General features: G+C 39.9%; 1 protein-coding gene across 2 annotated transcripts in view; it reads right to left on the bottom strand.

Annotated features, from left to right (window-relative positions):
• Positions 1–20,885, bottom strand: part of RAB28 (RAB28, member RAS oncogene family) — a 61,105-nt gene that overhangs the window by 23,960 nt on the left and 16,260 nt on the right. For both annotated transcript variants that reach the window (XM_087936702.1, XM_026700074.2), the window contains exons 2-4: positions 19,786–19,882; positions 10,181–10,269; positions 7,948–8,077 (exon numbers count right to left, since the gene is read on the bottom strand). In XM_087936702.1, the coding sequence (XP_087792828.1) occupies positions 7,948–8,077; positions 10,181–10,269; positions 19,786–19,882 (316 nt within the window). The remainder of the gene's footprint in view (positions 1–7,947; positions 8,078–10,180; positions 10,270–19,785; positions 19,883–20,885) is intronic.

Genomic DNA, 20,885 nt, shown 5'->3' on the forward strand with positions numbered 1-20,885 from the left:
CACAGACAAGTTCCCTTCACTGCAAGACAAACAAGTGGTAGTATATGATGTGCTGTCTTAATGTTTTGTATATCACATTCCTCAAACACAGCCAATTTTCAGAAAGCTGAAAGACATATTTAGCTGTGTCAGCTTTCCCTCAGCGGGCAATGAAAAAAACTTCAGCAATCAAATATGATGCATCCACTGTCTTAGTTGCACAGATTATGAATTTTTAAGATGGAAAATACCATTCACAATATGCAATTTCTCTTCAGAATCTTTAATCTGCTCAAATCTCACTGTATTTCTCTTTGAAACTTTTAAGCAACTCATCTGTTCATTTTCTGTTTTAAATGCTTAGTGGATTAATTAAAAATATTTAATTTTTAAAATGAAATATCCCTTCTTATTTTTAACACTTCAATGTATTCCTTTAAAATTTGTTGATCTTCTTACACCAATAAAAAAGTTATCTAAGGATGACATTCGGAATATATAGCCAATCTGAATAATGTACTTGGAACAGGAACCCATAATAGCATTCATAATAGAATTCTGTGTCTTCTATGAAGTGAATGTGAAAAAATGCAGCTTTGCTTTCAATAACCTTTAACAGAAATTTAGCTTTCATTCTTTTGACTTAGTGAATTAATAAAACAATGTACAGTGCATTCCGAAAGTATTCACACCCCCTTCATTTTTGTCAATTTTGATATGCTGCAGCCTGATTCTAGTTGTTGAAATTCATTTTTTTCATTAATCTACACTCAGTACCCCATAATGACAAAGTGAACACAGAGGTTTAGAAATATGCAATTTATTAAAAACAAAATAACCGAAATATCCCATTGGCATAAGTATTCAAACCCTTTGCAACAACACTTGAAATTTGGCTCCAGTGCCTCCCATTTCTCCTGATCAATGGCTCACATGTTTCTACACCTTGATTGGAGTCCACCTGCAGTAAATTAAATTGATTGGACATGATTTGGAAAGGCACACACCTCTCTATAGAAGGCCTCACAGCTGACTATACATACTGATGTAGCAGAGCAAACGCCATGAGATCAAAGGAGCTCAAAGACAGGATTATTGTAAGGCACAGATCTGGGGAAGGTCACAATAAAATTTCTGTTGCACTCAAGGTTCCTTAGAGCACATTGGCCTCCATAATTCTCAAATGGAAGAAGTTTGGCACAACCAGGATTTTTCCAAGAGCCGGTTGCCAGGTCAAACTGAGCAATCTGGGGAGAAGGGCCTTAGCAAGAGAGGTGACCAAGAACCTGATGGTCATTCTGACTGACCTCCAGAGATCCTGTGTGGAGATGGAACAGAATTCTAGAAGATCAATCATAACTGCAGCCTTTCAACAGATCGTTGGGCTTTAGGGCAGAGTGGCTAGCCGCTAGACAGAAGCTCGCATGGTGTACAAAAAAGCACCTGAAATACTCTTAGGCTGTGAGGAACAAGATTCTCTGGTCTGATGAAACTAAGATAGAATTATTTGGTCTCAATTCTAAACATTATGTCTAGAGGAAACCAGGCATCGCTTTTTGCCTGCTCAATATCATCCCAACAGTGAAGCATGCTGATGGCAGTATCGTTCTCTGGGGGGGATTTTCAGCAGCAGGGACTGCTGGTCAGGGTGGAGGGGAAGCTGAATGGAGTGAAGTCCGCAGATATCCTCAATGAAAGCCTGTTCCAAAGCAGTCAGAACCTCAGACTGGGCTGAAGGTTCACTTTCCAACATAACAACAATCCTAAGCACACAGCCAAGACAACACGAGAGTAGCTTAGGGACAACTCTGTGAATGTCCTAAAGTGGCCCAGCCCGAGCCTTGACTTGAACCCAACTGAACATCTCTGGAGGGACCTGAAAATGTCTGTCCACTGATAGTCACCATCCAAACTGTCTGAGCTTGAGAGGATTTGCAAAGAAGAATGGAAGACAAAACCCCACTCCAGGTGTTCAAAGTTCGTTGCATTATACCAAAAGAGACTTAAAGCTGTAACTGCTGCCAAAGGTGCTTCAACAAAGTACTGAGTGAAGAGTCTAAAGAGTCTAGAGTCTTACTTATGCCCAGGGGTGGGAATCTACCAGTTTGCACCTATTCGCTAGAACCGGTTGTTAACATTCTAAGCAGTTTGGAGAACCGGTTGTTAGAAGAAATTACTGGGCTAATCCTGTAAGGAAGGCAGGAAGGAAACATTCTGGTGTTGCTTACAGAAACTGACTCTTATTACATTCTTGGCAGGACTAGACTTCTTGTCTCAGGAACTTCTCTGGAGTTTTTTTTTCCCCTCCTTTGCTGGTACTTTGCTTGTGTGGAGGGACCATTTAAAGTTACAATGGCACTGAAAAAAGTGACTTATGACCATTTTTCACACTTACGACTGTTGCAGCATCCCGACAGTCATGAGAGGCGAGGCGAGGAGATGCATGCCTCGATGTGAGTGATGTTGAGTTGGCCACGCCCAGCCAATAACATGACCACCAAGCCACGTCCACCCAGTCACATGACCACCAAGCCACGCCCACCAGCTAAGCCACACCCACAGAAACGGTTGTTAAAAAATTTGAATCCTACCCCTGTTTATGCCAATGTGATATTTCAGTTTTTTCTTTTTAATAAATTTTTCTAAACTTCTGTTTTCATTTTGTCATTATGGGGTACTGAGTGTAGATTAATGAAAAAAATGAATTTCAACAACTAGAATCAGGCTGCAGCATATCAAAATTGACAAAAATGAAGGGGGTCTGAATACTTTCTGAATGCACTGTACTACTACGTTACCTATTTGTTATATGTTAAAAGCTGTTTGAATGAGGGAATTGCACGTCCCGTGCCTCCAAGGACCCTCTCCTACAAGGTGAGCAGATGATGATGCACCGGTGTGCAGTCCTCACCAGGGCCTTGGTTCTTTGCGCCTGGCTCCCCTACCACCACCAGATACTGCAAGGCAACAGCAAGGAGGGCAAGGCAGAGGCTGGAGCCAGACTATATACAGGCACGTTCTTTAGTCAGAGCTCAAACAGCTACCAGCAATTTACAGCATGGAGAGAGATGTGCCCAACAGGGTCTCTTATTTATTACAGGCTCTTAAAGTGATATCAGCCCCAAATGACTCATTCCCATCATTGTAATGCACGCAAAATGTAATCACCGAACTGGTAGTAATGCCGGTCTCGCCACACCCCACCCCGTCCCCGGATTTGCCTGGAGGCCATGCTGGCTGGGAAAAGGAGAGAATGTTCCCCTCTTCCCCCTGGCTGGAAAGAAGCCGCTGTGGGGCTGTGGCCGTGCTTGTCGGGGAGAGGAGAGAATGTTCTCCTCTTCCCCCTGGTCAGGAAGAAGCCGCTGTGGGGCTGTGGCCGTGCTTGTCGGGGAGAGGAGAGAACGTTCTCCTCTTCCCGTGGCCAGGAAGACAAAGCCGCAGGGCCATGGCCATGCTGGCCGGGGAGAGGAGAGAACGTTCTCCTCTTCCCCCTGGCCAGGAAGAAGCCACCGCGGGGCCAGGGCCGTGCTTGCAGGACATTGCTTGCCAGAAGTTGCTGAACGTTCTCTCCTCTCCCTGGCCAGAGGCTCGTGTCAGCAAGGCGCCCCTTAATCAAGTCCGGGACAGCTGACAGCGGCTACAGGGAGCAGAGCCTGGAAGCCCCGATGCACCACGTGTGCGGCCACATGGATGGCGGGGGGGGCTGGTCCCAGAAGCCCCAATGCCAGCAGAATCAACAGTGCCGCCTTGCTGCTGCTGCATCCCCCATCCCCTGCAGGGCTTTCAGTTTACCTGGGACGCGAACACCAGAATGACACCAGATATGTTGCAGCAGGTGGCAGAACCTAGCCAATCTAGGCTGTTCATCTCCCCCGCCCCGCTTTAAGTTGGATTAGTCCTGGTTAATCCTTGCAAGGGACTCCCAACAGGAAATTTCAAGGATGTCAGCTGGACTGAGAAGCAGTAAAACACTTTAAAAGAAGGCAGTGATAAAACATGTCCATGTTTCTGCCCAGAAAATTACTCAGGCATTTCCATAAATCATCAAAAGTTATCTTTGCTTTTAATGTTGGATATTATAACTAGAATACCGCAGAACTTGTGTGAAAACTACAAGATTAGAAAGGAACGATGGAACCTGAGAAAATATACAATATAAATAAAGCAAGATTCAAAGTGTCAAAAGAGGCTGTTCATATTTCTGTTATAGGAGACACACACAAATATGTAGCATTGTCTCATTTTCTCCAATAAATGAATTAACATGTATAATGTTTTTGAGCACTATGAGAATAGAACTTTTTGAATCCTTAAGACTAAAACAAGACTGGCAGTCTCAAGTGCAGTTCTGTTGTTCAAACAGTTGAGATAATTCAATGCATTAACCTTAATGTTACTTTAAAATGTAACCTTTACACTTCACACTACAACAGTACATTTCCTGCCCCCAGACCGCACTCCGAAATCACTCATCACTCAGGCAAATATACCATCCACATTTTTAATTAGTACTGATGCACTCTTTTTTTTCCAGATCCATCTGTCACAAAGACTATTTAAAACCTGACTTATTGGGCTTTGCTTAGAAAAAAGATCTGGTTAATATCAGTGTGAAAAGGCACCACTTGCTCATCTACCATACACCGCTGCTTGATAATCCCTACTCTTTCCATAAATTGCTGATAAGAGCTGACCTCAGGTCTCCCAACAGTTGTAAATCAAGTAACAGCAGCTCCTATGCATCAAGGTTAATTTTAGGTCACTATTTATTCAGCAAGAATGTCGACCTGACACTTAAGTGTGTTGCTTATAAATGTGATAAATGGCGTAAACACCAGTTAAGTCTGTCAGGAAGAAGAAGGAAATAAAGCAGTCTATGCTGCAAAAATATTTTATTAATTTATAGTAGTAGTTAATAACTAGGTTTTAAACAACAGTGAACATAATTTCAATCTTGCTCTCACTAAGGGTAACAGAAAGTAAATGGAAAGGTGAAGAAAGCTTAACTCTAGACTAAGATTAACTCTAGACTACTAGATAATTATTGTCACGGGTTCTTTTAACTATAGCCAATTTGATAGGCTCAAAACATTAAAGAGACACCAACAATTCAGGTCTCTAGGCAATACATGTGAGCAATCAGATACTATTACTCATTACTTCTCCACAGGTACTTCTACTCCTGGTCCTCCTAGTACTCCCTTTGAGTACTCCTACTCCTACTTGGAATACTACCAGTGATGAGATTCATCTTTTTTTTACTACTGGTTCTATGAGAGAGCACTTTGTGCGCAGCATCCATAAACCTCCAATTTTAAGCTTCAAAACTGACTTTCTATTGAGTGCTGGTGAGTAAAACAGCTGAGGCGCAGCAAGCCGCAGTGCCACACGAATCAGCTGAATCAACAAACAAGGAAATAAAGCGCAGGAAAGGGTGTGGGTGGGTGGGTGGGCCAACTGCTCACCGGCGCTACCGGTTCGCTAGAATACTACACTTAATACACTTGGAATATTGTGTCAAGTTTTGGTCACCATGATACAAAAAAGATTTTGAGATTCTAGAAAGAGTGCAGAAAAGGTCAAAAAAGATGATTGCGGGGACAGGAAGATAAAACTGAATGGTTGAATGAACTTTGTACGTCTAGTATAATGAAGAGAAGGACTAGCGGTGACTTGATAGGGTGGAGCGATTGGAATTGGGTCTTATCATTGATGTAGCAGCTGGTTTTAACAAACTACTATGGAAAACTGGATGAATTTTCCCCAATAGTCGAGGAAGACTTAACTGGACCGTGAGCGGATTATTTTTGAAATCGAAAACGGACCCAAGAATTTTGGTCCAAATTTTTTACTAGGCAGTTTCAACCTAAGATACTTGGTTGACAAATATATACTTTGTCTCCCACTTTAAATGGCAGTTGAAGGGATCTATGTTTATCCGCCTGCTTTTTATAATTTTTGCAGCTTCGGTCAAAGCTTTTTTTGTATCTTCCCAACTTATTTTTAATGAGTTCATCCATTCCATTAGACACATGGATGTGGGAGGTTCTGAAGGCAATTCTGGCGTAGGGACAAAGTCCATCCCAGTGTTGATTTGGAAAGGAGTCAGACCTATGCTGCTATGTACTGCATTATTATAAGCAACCTCTGCAAATGGTAATAATTCAGCCCAGTTTTCCTGTTGATAATTTACATAGCTTCTAATGTATTGTTCGACCATGGCGTTTGTCCTCTCTGCTGCTCCGTTGCAGGCTGGATGAAATGCTGAGGATAATCATTGGGAGGACCCAATAGACTTCAAGAATTCCCTCCAGAATTTTGCACTAAATTGTACCCCTCTGTCTGATATTATTCTACGAGGTACTCCATGTAGTCTATAGATATGCTTCACAAACAAGTTTGCCAGCTTTTTTGTAGATGGAAGTCCTTTACAGGCTGTAAAGTGGACCTGCTTAGAGAACAAGTCAATTATAGTCAAAATGATCGTATTCCCTTCACTCTTAGGTAATTCTACAATGAAGTCCATTGCGATTTCTTCCCACGGCTTGGTTGGTTCAGCGACTTGTTGTAGGAGACCAGGGGTTTTTCCAGTTCTGTGCTTCATCATGGCACAAATTGAGCAACTTTTTACATAGCCAGGTTTCGACGTTAGGTTTCACTTTTGGTCACCAGAACTGTCTCCTGAGTAAATGTAGGGTTTTTAAGAACCTGAAGTGGCCTCCCAGCCATTAGTCATGGCTATGCTTTAGTACCAGTAGTCGTAGTATAGCTGGTACATAAAGCTTAGTTCCTTTCCAAGCCATTCATTGTTAATTCGGTTCGAGGTCCAGAAACCAGGGATCGGTCAATAAGGCTGCTTTCAACTCCGTGGTCAATTTGTCTTCCAGGTATTTGGGGTTGCGGTTGGCTTGGCCTCGAGTGATTACTTGGTTTGCTGATTGAGTTTCTGATATCATGGCTTGTACTATTTCCTCTCTGTGACTGTCAAACTGGGGTTTTGTGGATAGGGCATCTGCCAATGTTTTCACTCTGGGGATGTATTTCATGCTGAAGTTGAATCGCTTGAGGTATTAAGCAGTTTTATTTTTGACAAAATGAATAGCCAAGAAAAAGATTTTAAAATGTATGCAAGGAAATCACCATAATAGTATGGGGGGGGGGGAGGAAGAGGAGGACACATATCTATCCTATTACTCGCAATCTTTAATTTTTTAAGCTCTTCAATGTTAAAACCACTTCAGGTACAGGTAGTCCTCGACTTACAACAGTTCATTTAGTGGCTGTTCAATGTTACAACAGCACTGAAAAAAGTAACATATGATCATTTTTCAGTTTCGAACTTTGTAACATCCCCATGATCATGTGATCAAAATTCAAATGCTTGGCAATTGGTTTATACTTATGACTACTGCTGTGTCTCAAAATCTGTGACCCCTTTTTGTTATCTTCTGTCAAGGAAAGTCGATGGGAAAGGCAAAGTCACTTAATAACCAGGTTACAAACTTAACAATTGCAGCGATTCACTTAACAACTATGGCAAGAAAAGTTGTAAAATGGGACAAAACTCACTTAACAAATGTATCACTTAACAACAGAAATGACTCAGTTGTAGTCGTAAGTCAAGGACTACCAGTAACATGTTAACCATATAATTAAGCTTTTTACAGGAAAAGTGTTATTATTTGTAACAAGAGTAGGAAAAAGACACAACTTGTTGATCAGTCTTGGTTTAAATATAGGGATTCTAAACAATAAAAAGCCTTTTTTGTATTAAAACTAAAATAAGTACATTGGTAAAACTTCCCAAATTTTATGGGTAATGTCATACTATTAATCACTGAAGCAAGTTATTTCCATGAAGTGATATCCTCCATCAAATTAAGCAGTGTGATTGCTGTCATCAGCGTACTGCTGATCTGCATTTTAGGTAAGTCACGATTCTAGTTAAATAATAATTTAACTACTTACTTTTATTGCCTACAAGGGCCACACGGGGTTGAGTTTCTGACTCTTCATTGACCTTCTTTACAACATTATGCCAATTTTCTAAGTTTTCAAAGCTCTGTTGATTCGTAACATCATACACCAAAAGGACAGCCTAAAAAAAAAAGGCTTATGTGAAAAGCAATATTAATGATAAAAAAATCAGACAACTAAATTGCATAAACTTAAGATAAGGGCTGATGCATAAAGACTCTTAATACATAAATTCTGCACAAGGGGAAAGATGACTTTCAAGTTCACGTATACCATAAAGATACAAACAGATCAAAATCAGTATATTCCAAATAAAATCTAGTGATTCAAAAATTATAGTTTAAAAAATGTTTTGGCATTCTTAATGTTGATAAAACAGAGCTGCAGTAAAATATATTTTTTATTTTTGCTTATATGCTTCAACTGTATCATACTGAGAATTGTATCTATGTATTATATTACACCACCATAATCAAGCCATTTTTATTTTTATTTACTGAAATTTTTTGCTGCCCATCTTGCCAACAAGGCGACTGTCAGTCCGGGATCCACCTTGAATCAGATTTGGGGTTGCCACAAGGGAGGATGGATAACTGTGGGAATGAGAGCGAAGTGAGAAGGGAGGATAGCCACAACAACGTTTTCACCAGAGGTCAAGGTCAAGTCGCTGGAGTTTGGAGGGGAGTTCAGAATGGAGGTGATTAGAGAGGGTGACTTGAGGGTCATCAGTATGTGAGTTTAATATAGCCGGGGAATGTGGGAATTCAGATTCGGGTTTTCCCCAAATGTGCCAATATAACTTCTCTAATAAATTCTTACTTGGATGGACTTTGTCTCTGAGTGCTGAATTGGGATGGAAAGTTTGGCTGGAATGCTGACATTAACCCAAATCCCCTAAAAAGAAAACCACAGCAGCTTTCGCAAACGCAGTACCACTGCCTGGGGTCCTGAGCCCCAAGACGCTCTCCAAAAGTACTGGAAGCATAAACTCAGGGAAGATGGAGCAAGAACCCAAGGCTGGTAAAGGGGCCACCAAACCCATGCAGGGGGAAGTCTGTAAGACCCGCTGTTACCCTGGCAGGGCTTCGGCGGCTTCTAAGAGAATGGGTGGGAGAGGTGGCCCTGTGAACCTGCTCAGCTTCCCTGGGATACATGCGACATCTGATCAGGGAGCTCAGATGTAACAGAAGCAGCAGGGCTTCCAAGGTGAAGAGTATTGGCTACGCCTTGGGAGATAGCCTGAGAAATGGGGAACTTGAGTTCCTCAGACAGACCTTGCTCCTGCCTCTCTCCACAGGGTGGAGCCAGAAACGGTGGGTGTAAAGGTCACCTCAGGGGTAAAAACCCTCCCACTAACCTGAGGCTCAACCCCTGTTGCTAAGCGGTTAAAAGGAAGTTGCTCTGTCGGTTGCAAACTTTCAGTTGGAAAACCAGAAAAAAAATCCCTATCACCCTCTGGGGACCAGTTCAAAGGAACGGCAACCGTAGGTTGGGTTGCTGGCTGGCAGGGGGGGGGAGGAGCCACAGTTTCCGTTAAGACAGAAGCTGGAATACTTTCCTGTTGAGTCTTCTTTTGAATTCTGGAGATTTGTTTTTCCAGAGCCTTCATTCTCCTGTCTGCCTCTTTTTCCTCAGCTCCAGTTGGCTTCCTAGAGTAGATTGCCTTGGCTCTAATCTTGTCAGCTGCATCTTGACTGGCTGATCTGCCTTTCCTGGATCCGGTCTTTCTGGGAGCAGCTGAAGAATCTCTCTGCCCAGACATGCTGTTAGCTGTCAGAATCTGATCAGCCATCTCGACAGCTCCCTTGGCCCAGAAAGGAGCAGCTGTTCTGCCTGCAGCCAGTTAAAAGGGCTGCAGGAAAAAATGGCCGTGCTGCCTCCCTTCAAAAACGAGGGCTAAGAGGCAATGGGCAAAGTGGATTCTCCAATCGTCATGCTGGAGAAACTACTATTTTCAACTGAATATACACAATATAGAGCAAGCAACATCTGTTTTGGACAGCTATTAAGGACACATCTCATTCATTAAAAAAAAAAACACTATCCTAGCACTCTGCCCAAAATAACCCTTGATCTGCAAAATGAATGTTAAAATAAATTTCATTTATATATTCACATTTTCATATTCAGTTAAAGTTATGTTATAAATTATTATTATTTAAATAAACATTATAGTTAGACCAAGAGTAAGAAACTATGGTAGTTTGTAATGCTTTAACCGTACCTGTGCACCATAGATATATTTGTCCAGCATCTTGCTTCCTATGGTTTGGCCTCCGATATCCCATACGTGAAGAGTAACATTTATATTTCCTGAAAAGGGGAAGAGGAAACAAAAAGTTAATGTATAAGGCATAGCCGAGTTACAGAATCAGATATAACTTTACAATTAATTATTGAAACACTATACAATATACCTATATAAAATGTGTTTATCACTAGTTTATTTGTCTTGTATTAGCAACAAGCTTTCTTATTGCACACAACACATGGTTAGCTGTAATCTATCAAATTTCAAAGAATGCTGAAATTCATTAAGAATTTCAAGCTTCTTATTTTTTAAAAAAAAACAGTTTTATTAATTTTAACAACAAACAAAAACACATATAACATAAAAACATCATCCTTTCCTTCATGAGTTTACAGACAGTGTGTCGGTTGGTTTATCACTTTTTTTGTGTGCATCCATTTCATAGTCTCCATTGTAGTTATATTGCATAATAGCTCATATTATCAATCAACAATTATATAGCCTGATATCATTATTAAACAATCATTTGACTATAATTTTATTAATTCATACTTTAGTGAGATAACTATAGTTTACTTAATTTATTTTATAGCAAATCATCAAGTCATAGCAAGTCTATCATAATAAAATTTTATAAAGATAATATCATAGAAAAAAAGGAAATATGTATTCATTGTTTCCTAAGGTTCTAAATATTCTATTATTATATTATCTTATTTTTTAAGCAGCAGTTGTCCATAACACACTGACAATTTGTTTTTACACAGAATGGTAATTTGAAATGCAGATTTATTTGGCTGCCCAGTTAATGTTATCTAAGATATGCAAGTAAAATAAAATATTGAAATACAAAATGGTTTAAAAAACATTTTAAATGTTATAAAATGAAATATAAAATTTTGCTCAAGATTAAAAACTCTTAATAGTGCTGCCCTGACAAATATCTTCTCAGAAGTAAGGCCCCATGAAATCAATGTTACTTACTTCCAAAGAAAAGTACAGTACTGCAGTCTTAGTAACCCAAATGATCAAACACAGGTTGCACCATAGTTTATTAGTTTAAAAAGATGAGTTACTTAAGGGGCCAAGGCAAGTGGCAGTATCTTTATTAATGTCATGCCCTTTAAGTAGAGTCGGACTCTGAGGGAGAGGAGGAACAGCGGACAGGGAGTGGAGGTGCGGCTCCAGAGGTTGTGGAGGAGGCTGGGGAAGGGCCGAGGCCGGCTGGGCTGTCAGAGGAAGAACCAGGCCCATCCCCTCTGCATCCTAGGACACGCAGGGAGGAACGGAGAAGGAAACAGCTTGGCTTATGAGAGAGGAAGTGGCCATGATCCTCCTCATTGGTTGCAGCTGGGGAGACTAGTATATAAGAGAGATGGTTAAAACACAGCGTTGCCAGAAGCAAAGCTAGTTTTATTTTGGGTTGAAGTTATCTTGGTTGGCGTTCTTCCAACGGACTGCGCCTTGTTATCTCCTTGAATTTGGTAATTACTTATCCTAGTCCGTTGTGGAAATTTCATCATTGTAGTTTGTTTGGTTTTTATTTCACTTCTACCTGCTCATTAAGTTCGGACTGTATTGCTTTCTTTTGAAAACTATTTTTGAGAAAGTTTTATCTCCAGCTGAGAATTATTGAACAGCGGGGCCAAGCTGGAGGCATTAAAGGACATTTATTTACGTTTTGGATTTTTTTATGTTTGTATTACACTCTGGGTCATCACAATTAAGTTCCCAAAGGATGAGAAGATGTGGGGGGGGATTTTTGCATTCTACAGCAAAGGTACCACCACAAAGCCCTTCAGACAGTCACCAAATCCTTCTCAGCATCTCTGCTTCCTACGCACTGCCTCTGTGGCAGTCTGAAGGGCAGGGCCAGCACAATGTCCACAGAAGACAATTATTCTGTTATTCCCAAATGGTTAAGGCTATTTAAATTGGGCAAAAAAAATGGATTAGCAGCTATGTTTAGGTTTTTAAAAATTGTCGAAGGCATAAAATAAGTGATCTAAAACTGTTAACTATTCATCTTAGAGAGATCCCACTTCTTAAGGTGGTATGATTAAAGGCAGGTTATGCCATACAAACAAAACAACAACGCTGCGCGGAGGACCTTCATCCCCTGTCAGTGGCACCGTGATAAATGCACTGGGCGGTTCCAGGAAGGGGTTCAGCCTGACTCATTAGCTCAGAGGGGATCCCTGGCTGGATGGCAATTGACACTCATCCTCAGCCATATCACATTTTTTTCTGCAGTGCTTTAGAAACAAAAAAAATAAAACACCAAATAGGCAGACATAAAGATTTTGGAAACAAGCCTATAAACAAAATACAATATAATTTTGTGAGGTACTGTATCACAAATTATTTTCACTGTTTGTTAACAGACGTCCAGCAAATATTCCTTGTGGATAATTTTTTTTCCCTTTGTTAGTAATGCAATTCAGTGTGTGTGTGTGTGTGTGTGTGTGTGTGTGTGCGCATGTTACCATAGAATCTTCAGATTCTCTCCCTCCCTCTCTCTCTCTCCCCTCCCTCCCTCCCCCCTCACTTAAATTTAACTCATTCTATTTCAAATTAGGCACAGCGGTACCAGAAGCATTCAAATATCTTTCTGCCATTTTAGAACTGTTCCAGGCATAAAATGTGCCCATTACTAGTTTCCAAAGACACTATATTTGAAATGTTTTGCACATCACTACTGTTTATATCTTTCACACGGAACAACCTAATACAAATATGTGGAATTTAAACAAAATAGTATTTTTCTCATTATACTGATGTATAATCCTCTCACTCCCCTCAAAGGTCCCAATCAGGTACATATTCAAAACAATATTATCTTGCTGTTGACTGAATCACCCTCAAGGGAGAGTTAAAAGAAAGGAGATTTTTGTCACACAAAGAAAACGACTTTTGAGACTGAATTGTATCTAACAGAAATGCGTAACAAAACCTATTAATTTATTAGATTTTTAAAAAGCAGTGATTTCATTTCATTCACCTTTGCAAGTTTTCGAAAAAATAAGACATTTGAACTGTCCGATACTATTTGTATGATTAACTTCTCATTTTGATGTTAATTATTTTAATTAAGCTCAGATTGGTTTCTAATTGCAGCTCCATCTTTAGCGGAAATAAATTACAAAAAAAGATAGTTCACAATAAGCAGCTTGTCTTGTTAATCTTTCTATAAAATTGCTGCAAAGAAACAATTTAGTCCTTCAAGAAGAGGGTGGCCAGATAAATGATCCCTACATTTCTAGCGGCAGAAGAAAGTGAGTTAATTTTAATATTGCTAAATGCCTATTTAATAAGACAGTTGTAGCTGGTATACAAAATCATCCAATATTTCACCCATGTCTCTAAGTAAATATATTACCTTACAACATTTCTGATGGCAGTCATGCAGACATTCACTGCAAACAGCATTTCCCCCATGGGAAACAGAAGGGTGCTAAATAAATAAATCTGTGGAGATTTACTCCAAAGAGGTATTAATGGTCCTGATAATTGCATGGTACAAAATCTATTTTGATTGTGGCTTTTCCCCATCCCCACATTTATAAAAAAAAGAAAGAATATGCATCTACTTTTTCTTCAGGTATGCTTTTCTATACATTTTTTATCAGAAGCTAATTACTTATTTGGTACATAACAGCAATAATTCACGCATTTTTTTAATTCAACCAAGCATGAAATTGAATTTATCAAGAATGCAGGGCAAATATCCAAAAGTTTTTGGTCACTCGTAGGATTCAATAACCCTCTAAAACAGGGGTATCAAAGTAGCATCATCATGGCGTTGTCAAGTGATGTATCATGGCTTTTTTCCTTTGCTAAACCAGGTGTGAGCGTGCCAGGAAGTGATGCATTCAGCCCATGGGCCACGAGTTTGACACCCCTGCTCTAAAAGTATACTAAGTCTGCTAGTTAACCTTAATTAAAGTCTATGTCATCAAGATAGAATTAAAACCACCTTTGTTCATTTCTTTTGCTGAAGCCTTTTAAACCTCCTCACAGTAAAATCTTGTTTACTGGGTTATATATCTGCAATTTTCCTTCAAGTATTTTGACTGGCACTTAATGAGTTATATTTGTAAAGCCTCTGAGTAACAGCAACATTATTTTAAGCTCAGAAATCTGCCCTATATTGTAGCTACATCTGGGGTATACTGTGCTATAGGTGTACACTAATGCTACATCATAAAATTATTTTAAACGAAGAAAATTCAGTTAGTTTAATTGAGATATATTGTCCACCCTGGTGTAATTATTTAATGCTAAATATTAAAAGACATATTCAATTTAAAATAGATTACTTTAGCTAAAATTATTTCTTTAATTTCTAACGTGCTTTATTTAGCATATTATATTTTAGTAGTCCTTACAGCAAATCCTGTCCGATCTCAGGAGCTTAACTGTCAACCTAGTTGGCATTCATAGGGAAACTTGCAGAATGGTTGTCCAAAAAGAGAGATATTCCAATCCAGTAATACTTGCCAAGAAATTTCATGAATATAGTTGTTAGAAGTTGGTTTCATGTTGCTTTATGTAATGTGATTTACCATGTTTCATTAAATAAAACAGATAATTATTTTATGAAATATTTAAATAATATATACATATACGCACACTTACACTCCAATTCTAAATACAAGAGTACCAGTTCAGAGATCCTTTTCTGCACAGCATTTGACCATGAAGTGTGTGTTAAGTAATGCCTCTCCTACTTGCGGAAAATAATTCGATTCAGTCAATTTTGCTAATTCTCCCTTTCACTGGTAATTTCTTATCATCTCACGCTTTCTACTTTTAGCCAAGGCAAAACTGACTCAATAAGCAGCAGCTCCAGGAATGAAGTAAAAATCACTGATCCTATCCCAACAGTGCCAAAAAGCTAATTCCAAGACCTACCCTTGAACCAATTTGGTCAAATTCCTTTCTATTTAATCTAGGAAGATCTCAACATAGCCAATTTCTTATCGATTTATCGTTGGGCGTGTTGCAAAGCCCTAAAAGAATTCCTCAACAACCAGAATGTCAGGCTGCAGTAGCGGCCTAAATTTCACGTTGCAATTAATTGAGTGATTATTCTCCATCTTATCCCTGACAAAAAAAACAGAAACCAGAAACCATCTAGAACTGTTGGAGAAAGAAGGAAACAAAGGGAATTTTCTTCTCCTCGCTGACTGTCTGGATTATAAGGATTTTTGCTTTGTTTTGTTGTGAAATCACTGGCATGATGGCACCGCATGTTGGGTCTGGTAGCCACCACTACATCACTTGCATCCATTTGGACAATAAAAGGCTTGGTCGCGTCTGGCTGCTGGAGGATGGACTCAAGCTGCAAAGAGGCATTTTAAGGTTTCAAAAGCTTTCTGACTGTACATGGTCCAAGCCAGTGGTTGATTTGGCTTCGGTTTGGTGGGTGACAGGCCCGTTTTTAATAGCTCCGTTAAAGGGAGGGCAACTTCAGCAAAGGACGGAATGAATTGTCTATAGAAGTTGGCAAACCCTAAAAAACTTTGAAGTTGTTTTCGGGTTCTGGGGGGGTTGCCAGTCCAGCACTGCTTTCACCTTTCCGGGGTCCATTTCAATTCCTAAGTTGGATATTTGGTAGCCTAAATAATCCAGTGACTCTTTGTGGAATTTGCATTTTGAGAGTTTCACATATAATTTGGCGGCTAGAAGTTTTTCTACAACTTGTCGGACCAATTGAACATGTTCTTCCATGGTTTTGCTGAAGATAAGGATGTCACCAGGTATATGAAGAACCCCTGATAAAAGTGTGGGTGTAGCACCTTACTGATGAGTTGCATGAATACTGCAGGAGCCCCCAGAAGTCCGAAAGTCCGACTTTGAATTAGAAGCTACTCAGAGGGCAGTTAAAAGCAGTTTTCCACTCATCTCCCTCTTTGATGCGGACCCAGTAGTAAGCTTCCCTGAGATCTAGCTTGGTGAATATCTTGCCCTTCGACAGGTGGTTCAATAAGTCCTTCATAAGGGGAAGAGGGTACATGTTTTTGATGCGTACGGCATTCACGCCTCTAAAGTCAACACACAATCTCAACCCATCTTTCTTCTCCTTGAACAACATGGGGGCAACTAGTCTTGATTTGGCAGGCTCAATAAAACTTTGTTCCAAATTGCTGTTGATGTATTTCCTTAATTCAGTCATTTCAGCAGGCGTCATGGAATACATCTTTGGTTTCGGTAATTTCGCCCGGGCTCTAATTCTATGGCGCAATCAGTGGCTCGATGGGGAGGTAAAACATTACACTCTTCTTCACTGAATACTTTAGCCCAATTTTTGTATTGGTTGGGTACCTGTTGGTTATCTGGGAGAAGGTGGGATGCCATGGATGCTCGCTCAGGCTCTGGGTTCAAGCTGACTGGTGGTTTTGTGGTGGGTGGAAGAGGGGGCAATTGGCCTGGTCCAATAAGGATTTTTCTGAATCCATCCTCCCATTTGATCATCGGGGCCCACTTGTATACCCAAGCAAGTCCCAGTATGATTGATTCTGGCATCTTGGGGGCCACTATGAAGAGTATGAGTTCGTGATGGGGCCCTAATTCCATCTTGATCAATTCAGCCATCTGAGTGGCTGCCCCCCCTCCCCAATTAAGGTTCCATCCACTTGCTCAAATCTGATTACGCGTTTTAGCGGGTTAGTCTTTATGCCCAATTGTTCAACGATGGGGAGTCTGATAAGACATCTAGAACACCCAGTATCAATGACAGCTTCTAACTCCCTGGCCTCCCCTATGTTTGGTACCACTAACTTGACCTTGACTGTAAAAGGTATGATGGGATTGCTCACTATTGGGTCGTCTTTGCAGGTCGGGTTCTCGAGGATGTGGTGGCAGTCTGGTGGTCCGTTGCTCCCATCTGCGCAGAGGGGCTTTCCCAGCTGTGTTTGGCAAACCCATCCCTGACTGGAGGTCTTTCTTGATTCTTCTGACCTCTAACAGCTGGATTAGACTTTGACTGCAGAGCTTGTGGTACAGGAGCAGGGGCCAGACAGTCTGTTGCTCTCTATGGCCAGCTTGGCCACATCGGTAACATTTCAGCACCCTGGTAGGTTGGGTATGAGCAGGTTCAGCTGATCCAGTCGGCGGTCTCCTAACCACAATTCTCTTAGGCAGGGCTGCCGGAAGGGGTTTCCTGTGTGGGTTGATGCTGCGATCTAAGCTGAGGGATGCGACATACCATAATTGTAAGGTCTCTGGGATTCCCCTAATTTCACAGGCCTTCTTTACTTCTGGATCAATGGCGTTTTTAAAATCGTGTAAAGTCATTCTTTCAGGCCAATCCATGAGGTGGCTTGCGACCCTTCTAAAGTCCCAAATAAATTCTGACAAGAGTCGCTTGTCTTGCCTCATTTCCATTAACTTCTCTTCATTCTCTGCTACCCTGTCTGGATTTTCAAATCTGAGTCTTAATAATTGAATAAATCCGTTTACATCATGTAATTCCGGGGCTTGTTCGTTGTGTAGTTGGGCCACCCAGTCTGAAGCATCTCCTTCATTCATCCCATTTGTTGTGGCCGTAACCAAATCGCACTCTGTGGCGTATTGATTTCCAAATTGTTCTATATGGGATTGGATTCGAGTGAGGAAGTAATTGAAATGTTCATGGAGGCCATTGAATGCAACCTTAAAGGCTATTTGGTCCAGCCTCGGTCATGGTTGTGGAGGTGGCACAGGCCAGGCCCCTGAAGGTTGTACTGGAATGAAAGGAACTGACCTGGTGGCGTACATAGGCTGGGTAGTATATCCTGGCTGGGTGGTGCCTCTCTGGAATAGGGGTCCCTGTGGCCTCGCTGCCGGTTGGGGCTGCATTTGTGGTTGCCAAGAGGAAGATGGGTGTGGCCTGGTTCCCTGGTCAGGTGGAGGGGAAGTGGCTGCTGTCTGTTGTCTGGGCAATCCCCCTTCAGACCAGGGCTGTGTTGGTGCTGGCTGCCATTGGCATTGAATCCACCCCTGGCCTGGATAAAGTCCCCACCCTGGAGGGATACTCTCTGCAGGGGGAAAAATTCCCTCTGGAAAATGAGGGGATTGCCTCGGAGGCTGCAACATACCTCTGTCAGTTGATGCGTCTTTCTGGCTTCCTCCAACTGGCATCTGTACAGTCTCCTCCCTCCAATCTGACAGAATAGCAATATGCCTGAGTCTTGAGAAAGATTTCTCTTCGAACAGCTGTGTTACCTCTGGGTTATAACAACTTCTTTTTTTTTAATTTTTTTTTAAATTCCCACACTCTTTACAAAAAAGTATTCCTTGAATTAAACATACCAAGACAATTAGTAAATAGTTCTCATTTTTATAGCTGAACTTTTTATACTATGAAGTAATTTTACAAATGTTCAGTTTGTAAGTGGTATGCAATCTCTAAAATTTGGCCAATATATTGAAACAAAATTGAGAATTTTATTTCTTCATTAACAATTGGCAATCTGAGGCCTGGGAATATTTTGAATTATTGCGTCTGAACTATCAAGGAGTAAGAAATTTTGAGTGTACCTGGTTATTTACTTAAAGCAATATATATATATCATTAAAAGGGTGTTACTGATAAAAATGCATCCATTATAACTAACCTAGACGAAAGTGAGACATCAGCTCTGAGAGTTCTAGAACATTCAGATGTATTGATTTCAGTTAATACCAGTCAGTTACAGTACCAAAGATAATGTTATTATAGCCATAAATTCTAAATTCTAGAGCTTGGCTATTACAACTAAAGGGCTGTGATTATCTTTCAATTCTTTAGCATTTACATACATTATAAAAAGAAACAAAAATGTTCAAGACTCAAACTGCTAAAAATTCTGCCTGTGTTGTTGTGAAAATTAATTAATTAATGGGTGACTCCCTTGAGTTGTTATTCTCTACTGTAGGGGAACAAGTTTTAGATGAAGGCTTACATCTATTCAGATTTAATAGTGAACACAAACTTTAGAAAAAGTGGCAAGTCAAGGATTATAGAATAGAATAGAATAGAATAGAATAGAATAGAATAGAATAGAATAGAATAGAATTCTTTATTGGCCAAGTGTGATTGGACACAAAAGGAATCTGTCTTGATGCAAATGCTCCCAGTGTACATAAAAGATAAATTCGTCAAGAATTAAGAATCATAAGGTACAACACTTAATGATAGTCATAGGGTACAATAAGCAATCAAATCATACTAGGAAACAGTCAATATAAATCATAAGGATACAAGTGACAAAGTTACACTCATACAGTCACAAGTGGGAGGGTCGTTTAAGTTCTACTTTTCCTGAATTTACATATTCATGCTCCAAATCAAAGTTATAATAATCTCAACTAGCATGTGCAAAATATAAAGTAGTGCAAGAATACAAACTTATTTAGCAATGAACCTTGTTAGTGGAATCATAGAATCATAGGGCTGGAAGAGACTTTGGAAGTCTTCAACTCCTAGCCCAAGGTAGGAGTCTCATTCCATCAAAGTTTTGTTCACATTCCTGAAGTATTAAATGTTCTTATGCTCTCCTGAATACTTTACTCTTACTCCTGTTTTTATATAGTGTATTCTGATTTTATCTTACCTGGGAGTGTTATTCTTTTCAAAAAGAAGTCAAGTCCTATGGTTTGCTTGTATTGCTTTCCAAAAGTATCGTGAACAAAACGAGTAGCTAAGGAGGTCTAAAAAGAAAATTATATCTAATTCAGAAGCAATGAACAAAAACCCTAAATTTAAACTCTATTATTTCTAATATTTCTTTCACTTATGGTAATAATAAAGCAATTTTGTATAGTAATACTACAAACACTTTACCCATCATCACAGCTCTTAGGATCACATCAAATATTAATTAATCAATTAACTAAATACTAACAATAAATAAAATATATTGCAATTCGGAACATCATACAAAGAAATTGCCACCTCCTGAGGCTCTGGCTCCTCAACTGAAATATACTGAGTAAGTGGGAAAAGGAAGTAAGGGGAATGCATACCTGTTCTTCATTCTTTTAAACACCGTGTGAAACATGAAAGAAAACCATGAATGCCATTGCTGAAAAGAGATCGGATCACTTTCAGCAACAGAATCCCAACAATCCTTAGCATTCTTTCTTTTCTAAAAAGGAACTCGCTGAAAACAACATGGAGTTGGACTAAATTTGAACTCTATTTCATCCTCAGGTAAAAAGGTATTGATTATAGATTTTTTAAATCTAAAAATCCCACCTTTATTATAAATTCAAAGCAATGAAAATACCAAATACTCCTTATATTTTCCCCGTGAAAACAACCCTGTGAGGTAAGTTGGACTGAAGAACTGGGCCCAAGTCACCTATGTGTCTTCCATGCCTAAGGTGGGACTAGAACTCCTAGCATTCTAGTTTCTAGCCTAGTGCCTTCAATACTAGACAGAACTAGCTCTAGACCAAAGTTCCTAAAACAATAAATGTATTATCACACCACTTCTATTCTTGCCCTTAATTTAATTAACTAACCTACAATCACTGTCTTTTCACATAATTTTCTTCAAGCTTCTTTTTCTACCCACAGTAAAATATTTCCAAATAAATCTATTTTGAATTTGTACTCAGAATATATGTACGCATGTAAGTCATTTGATGTATATATATCCAGAAATAAACCCATGCATACCACATAGAAAAAAATTGTCTGATGTGTTAT

This window comes from Pseudonaja textilis, chromosome 6 (genome assembly GCF_049901715.1).
Source record: "Pseudonaja textilis isolate UNSWEBS1 chromosome 6, rPseTex1.2, whole genome shotgun sequence".
In the NCBI taxonomy this organism is placed as follows: domain Eukaryota; kingdom Metazoa; phylum Chordata; class Lepidosauria; order Squamata; family Elapidae; genus Pseudonaja; species Pseudonaja textilis.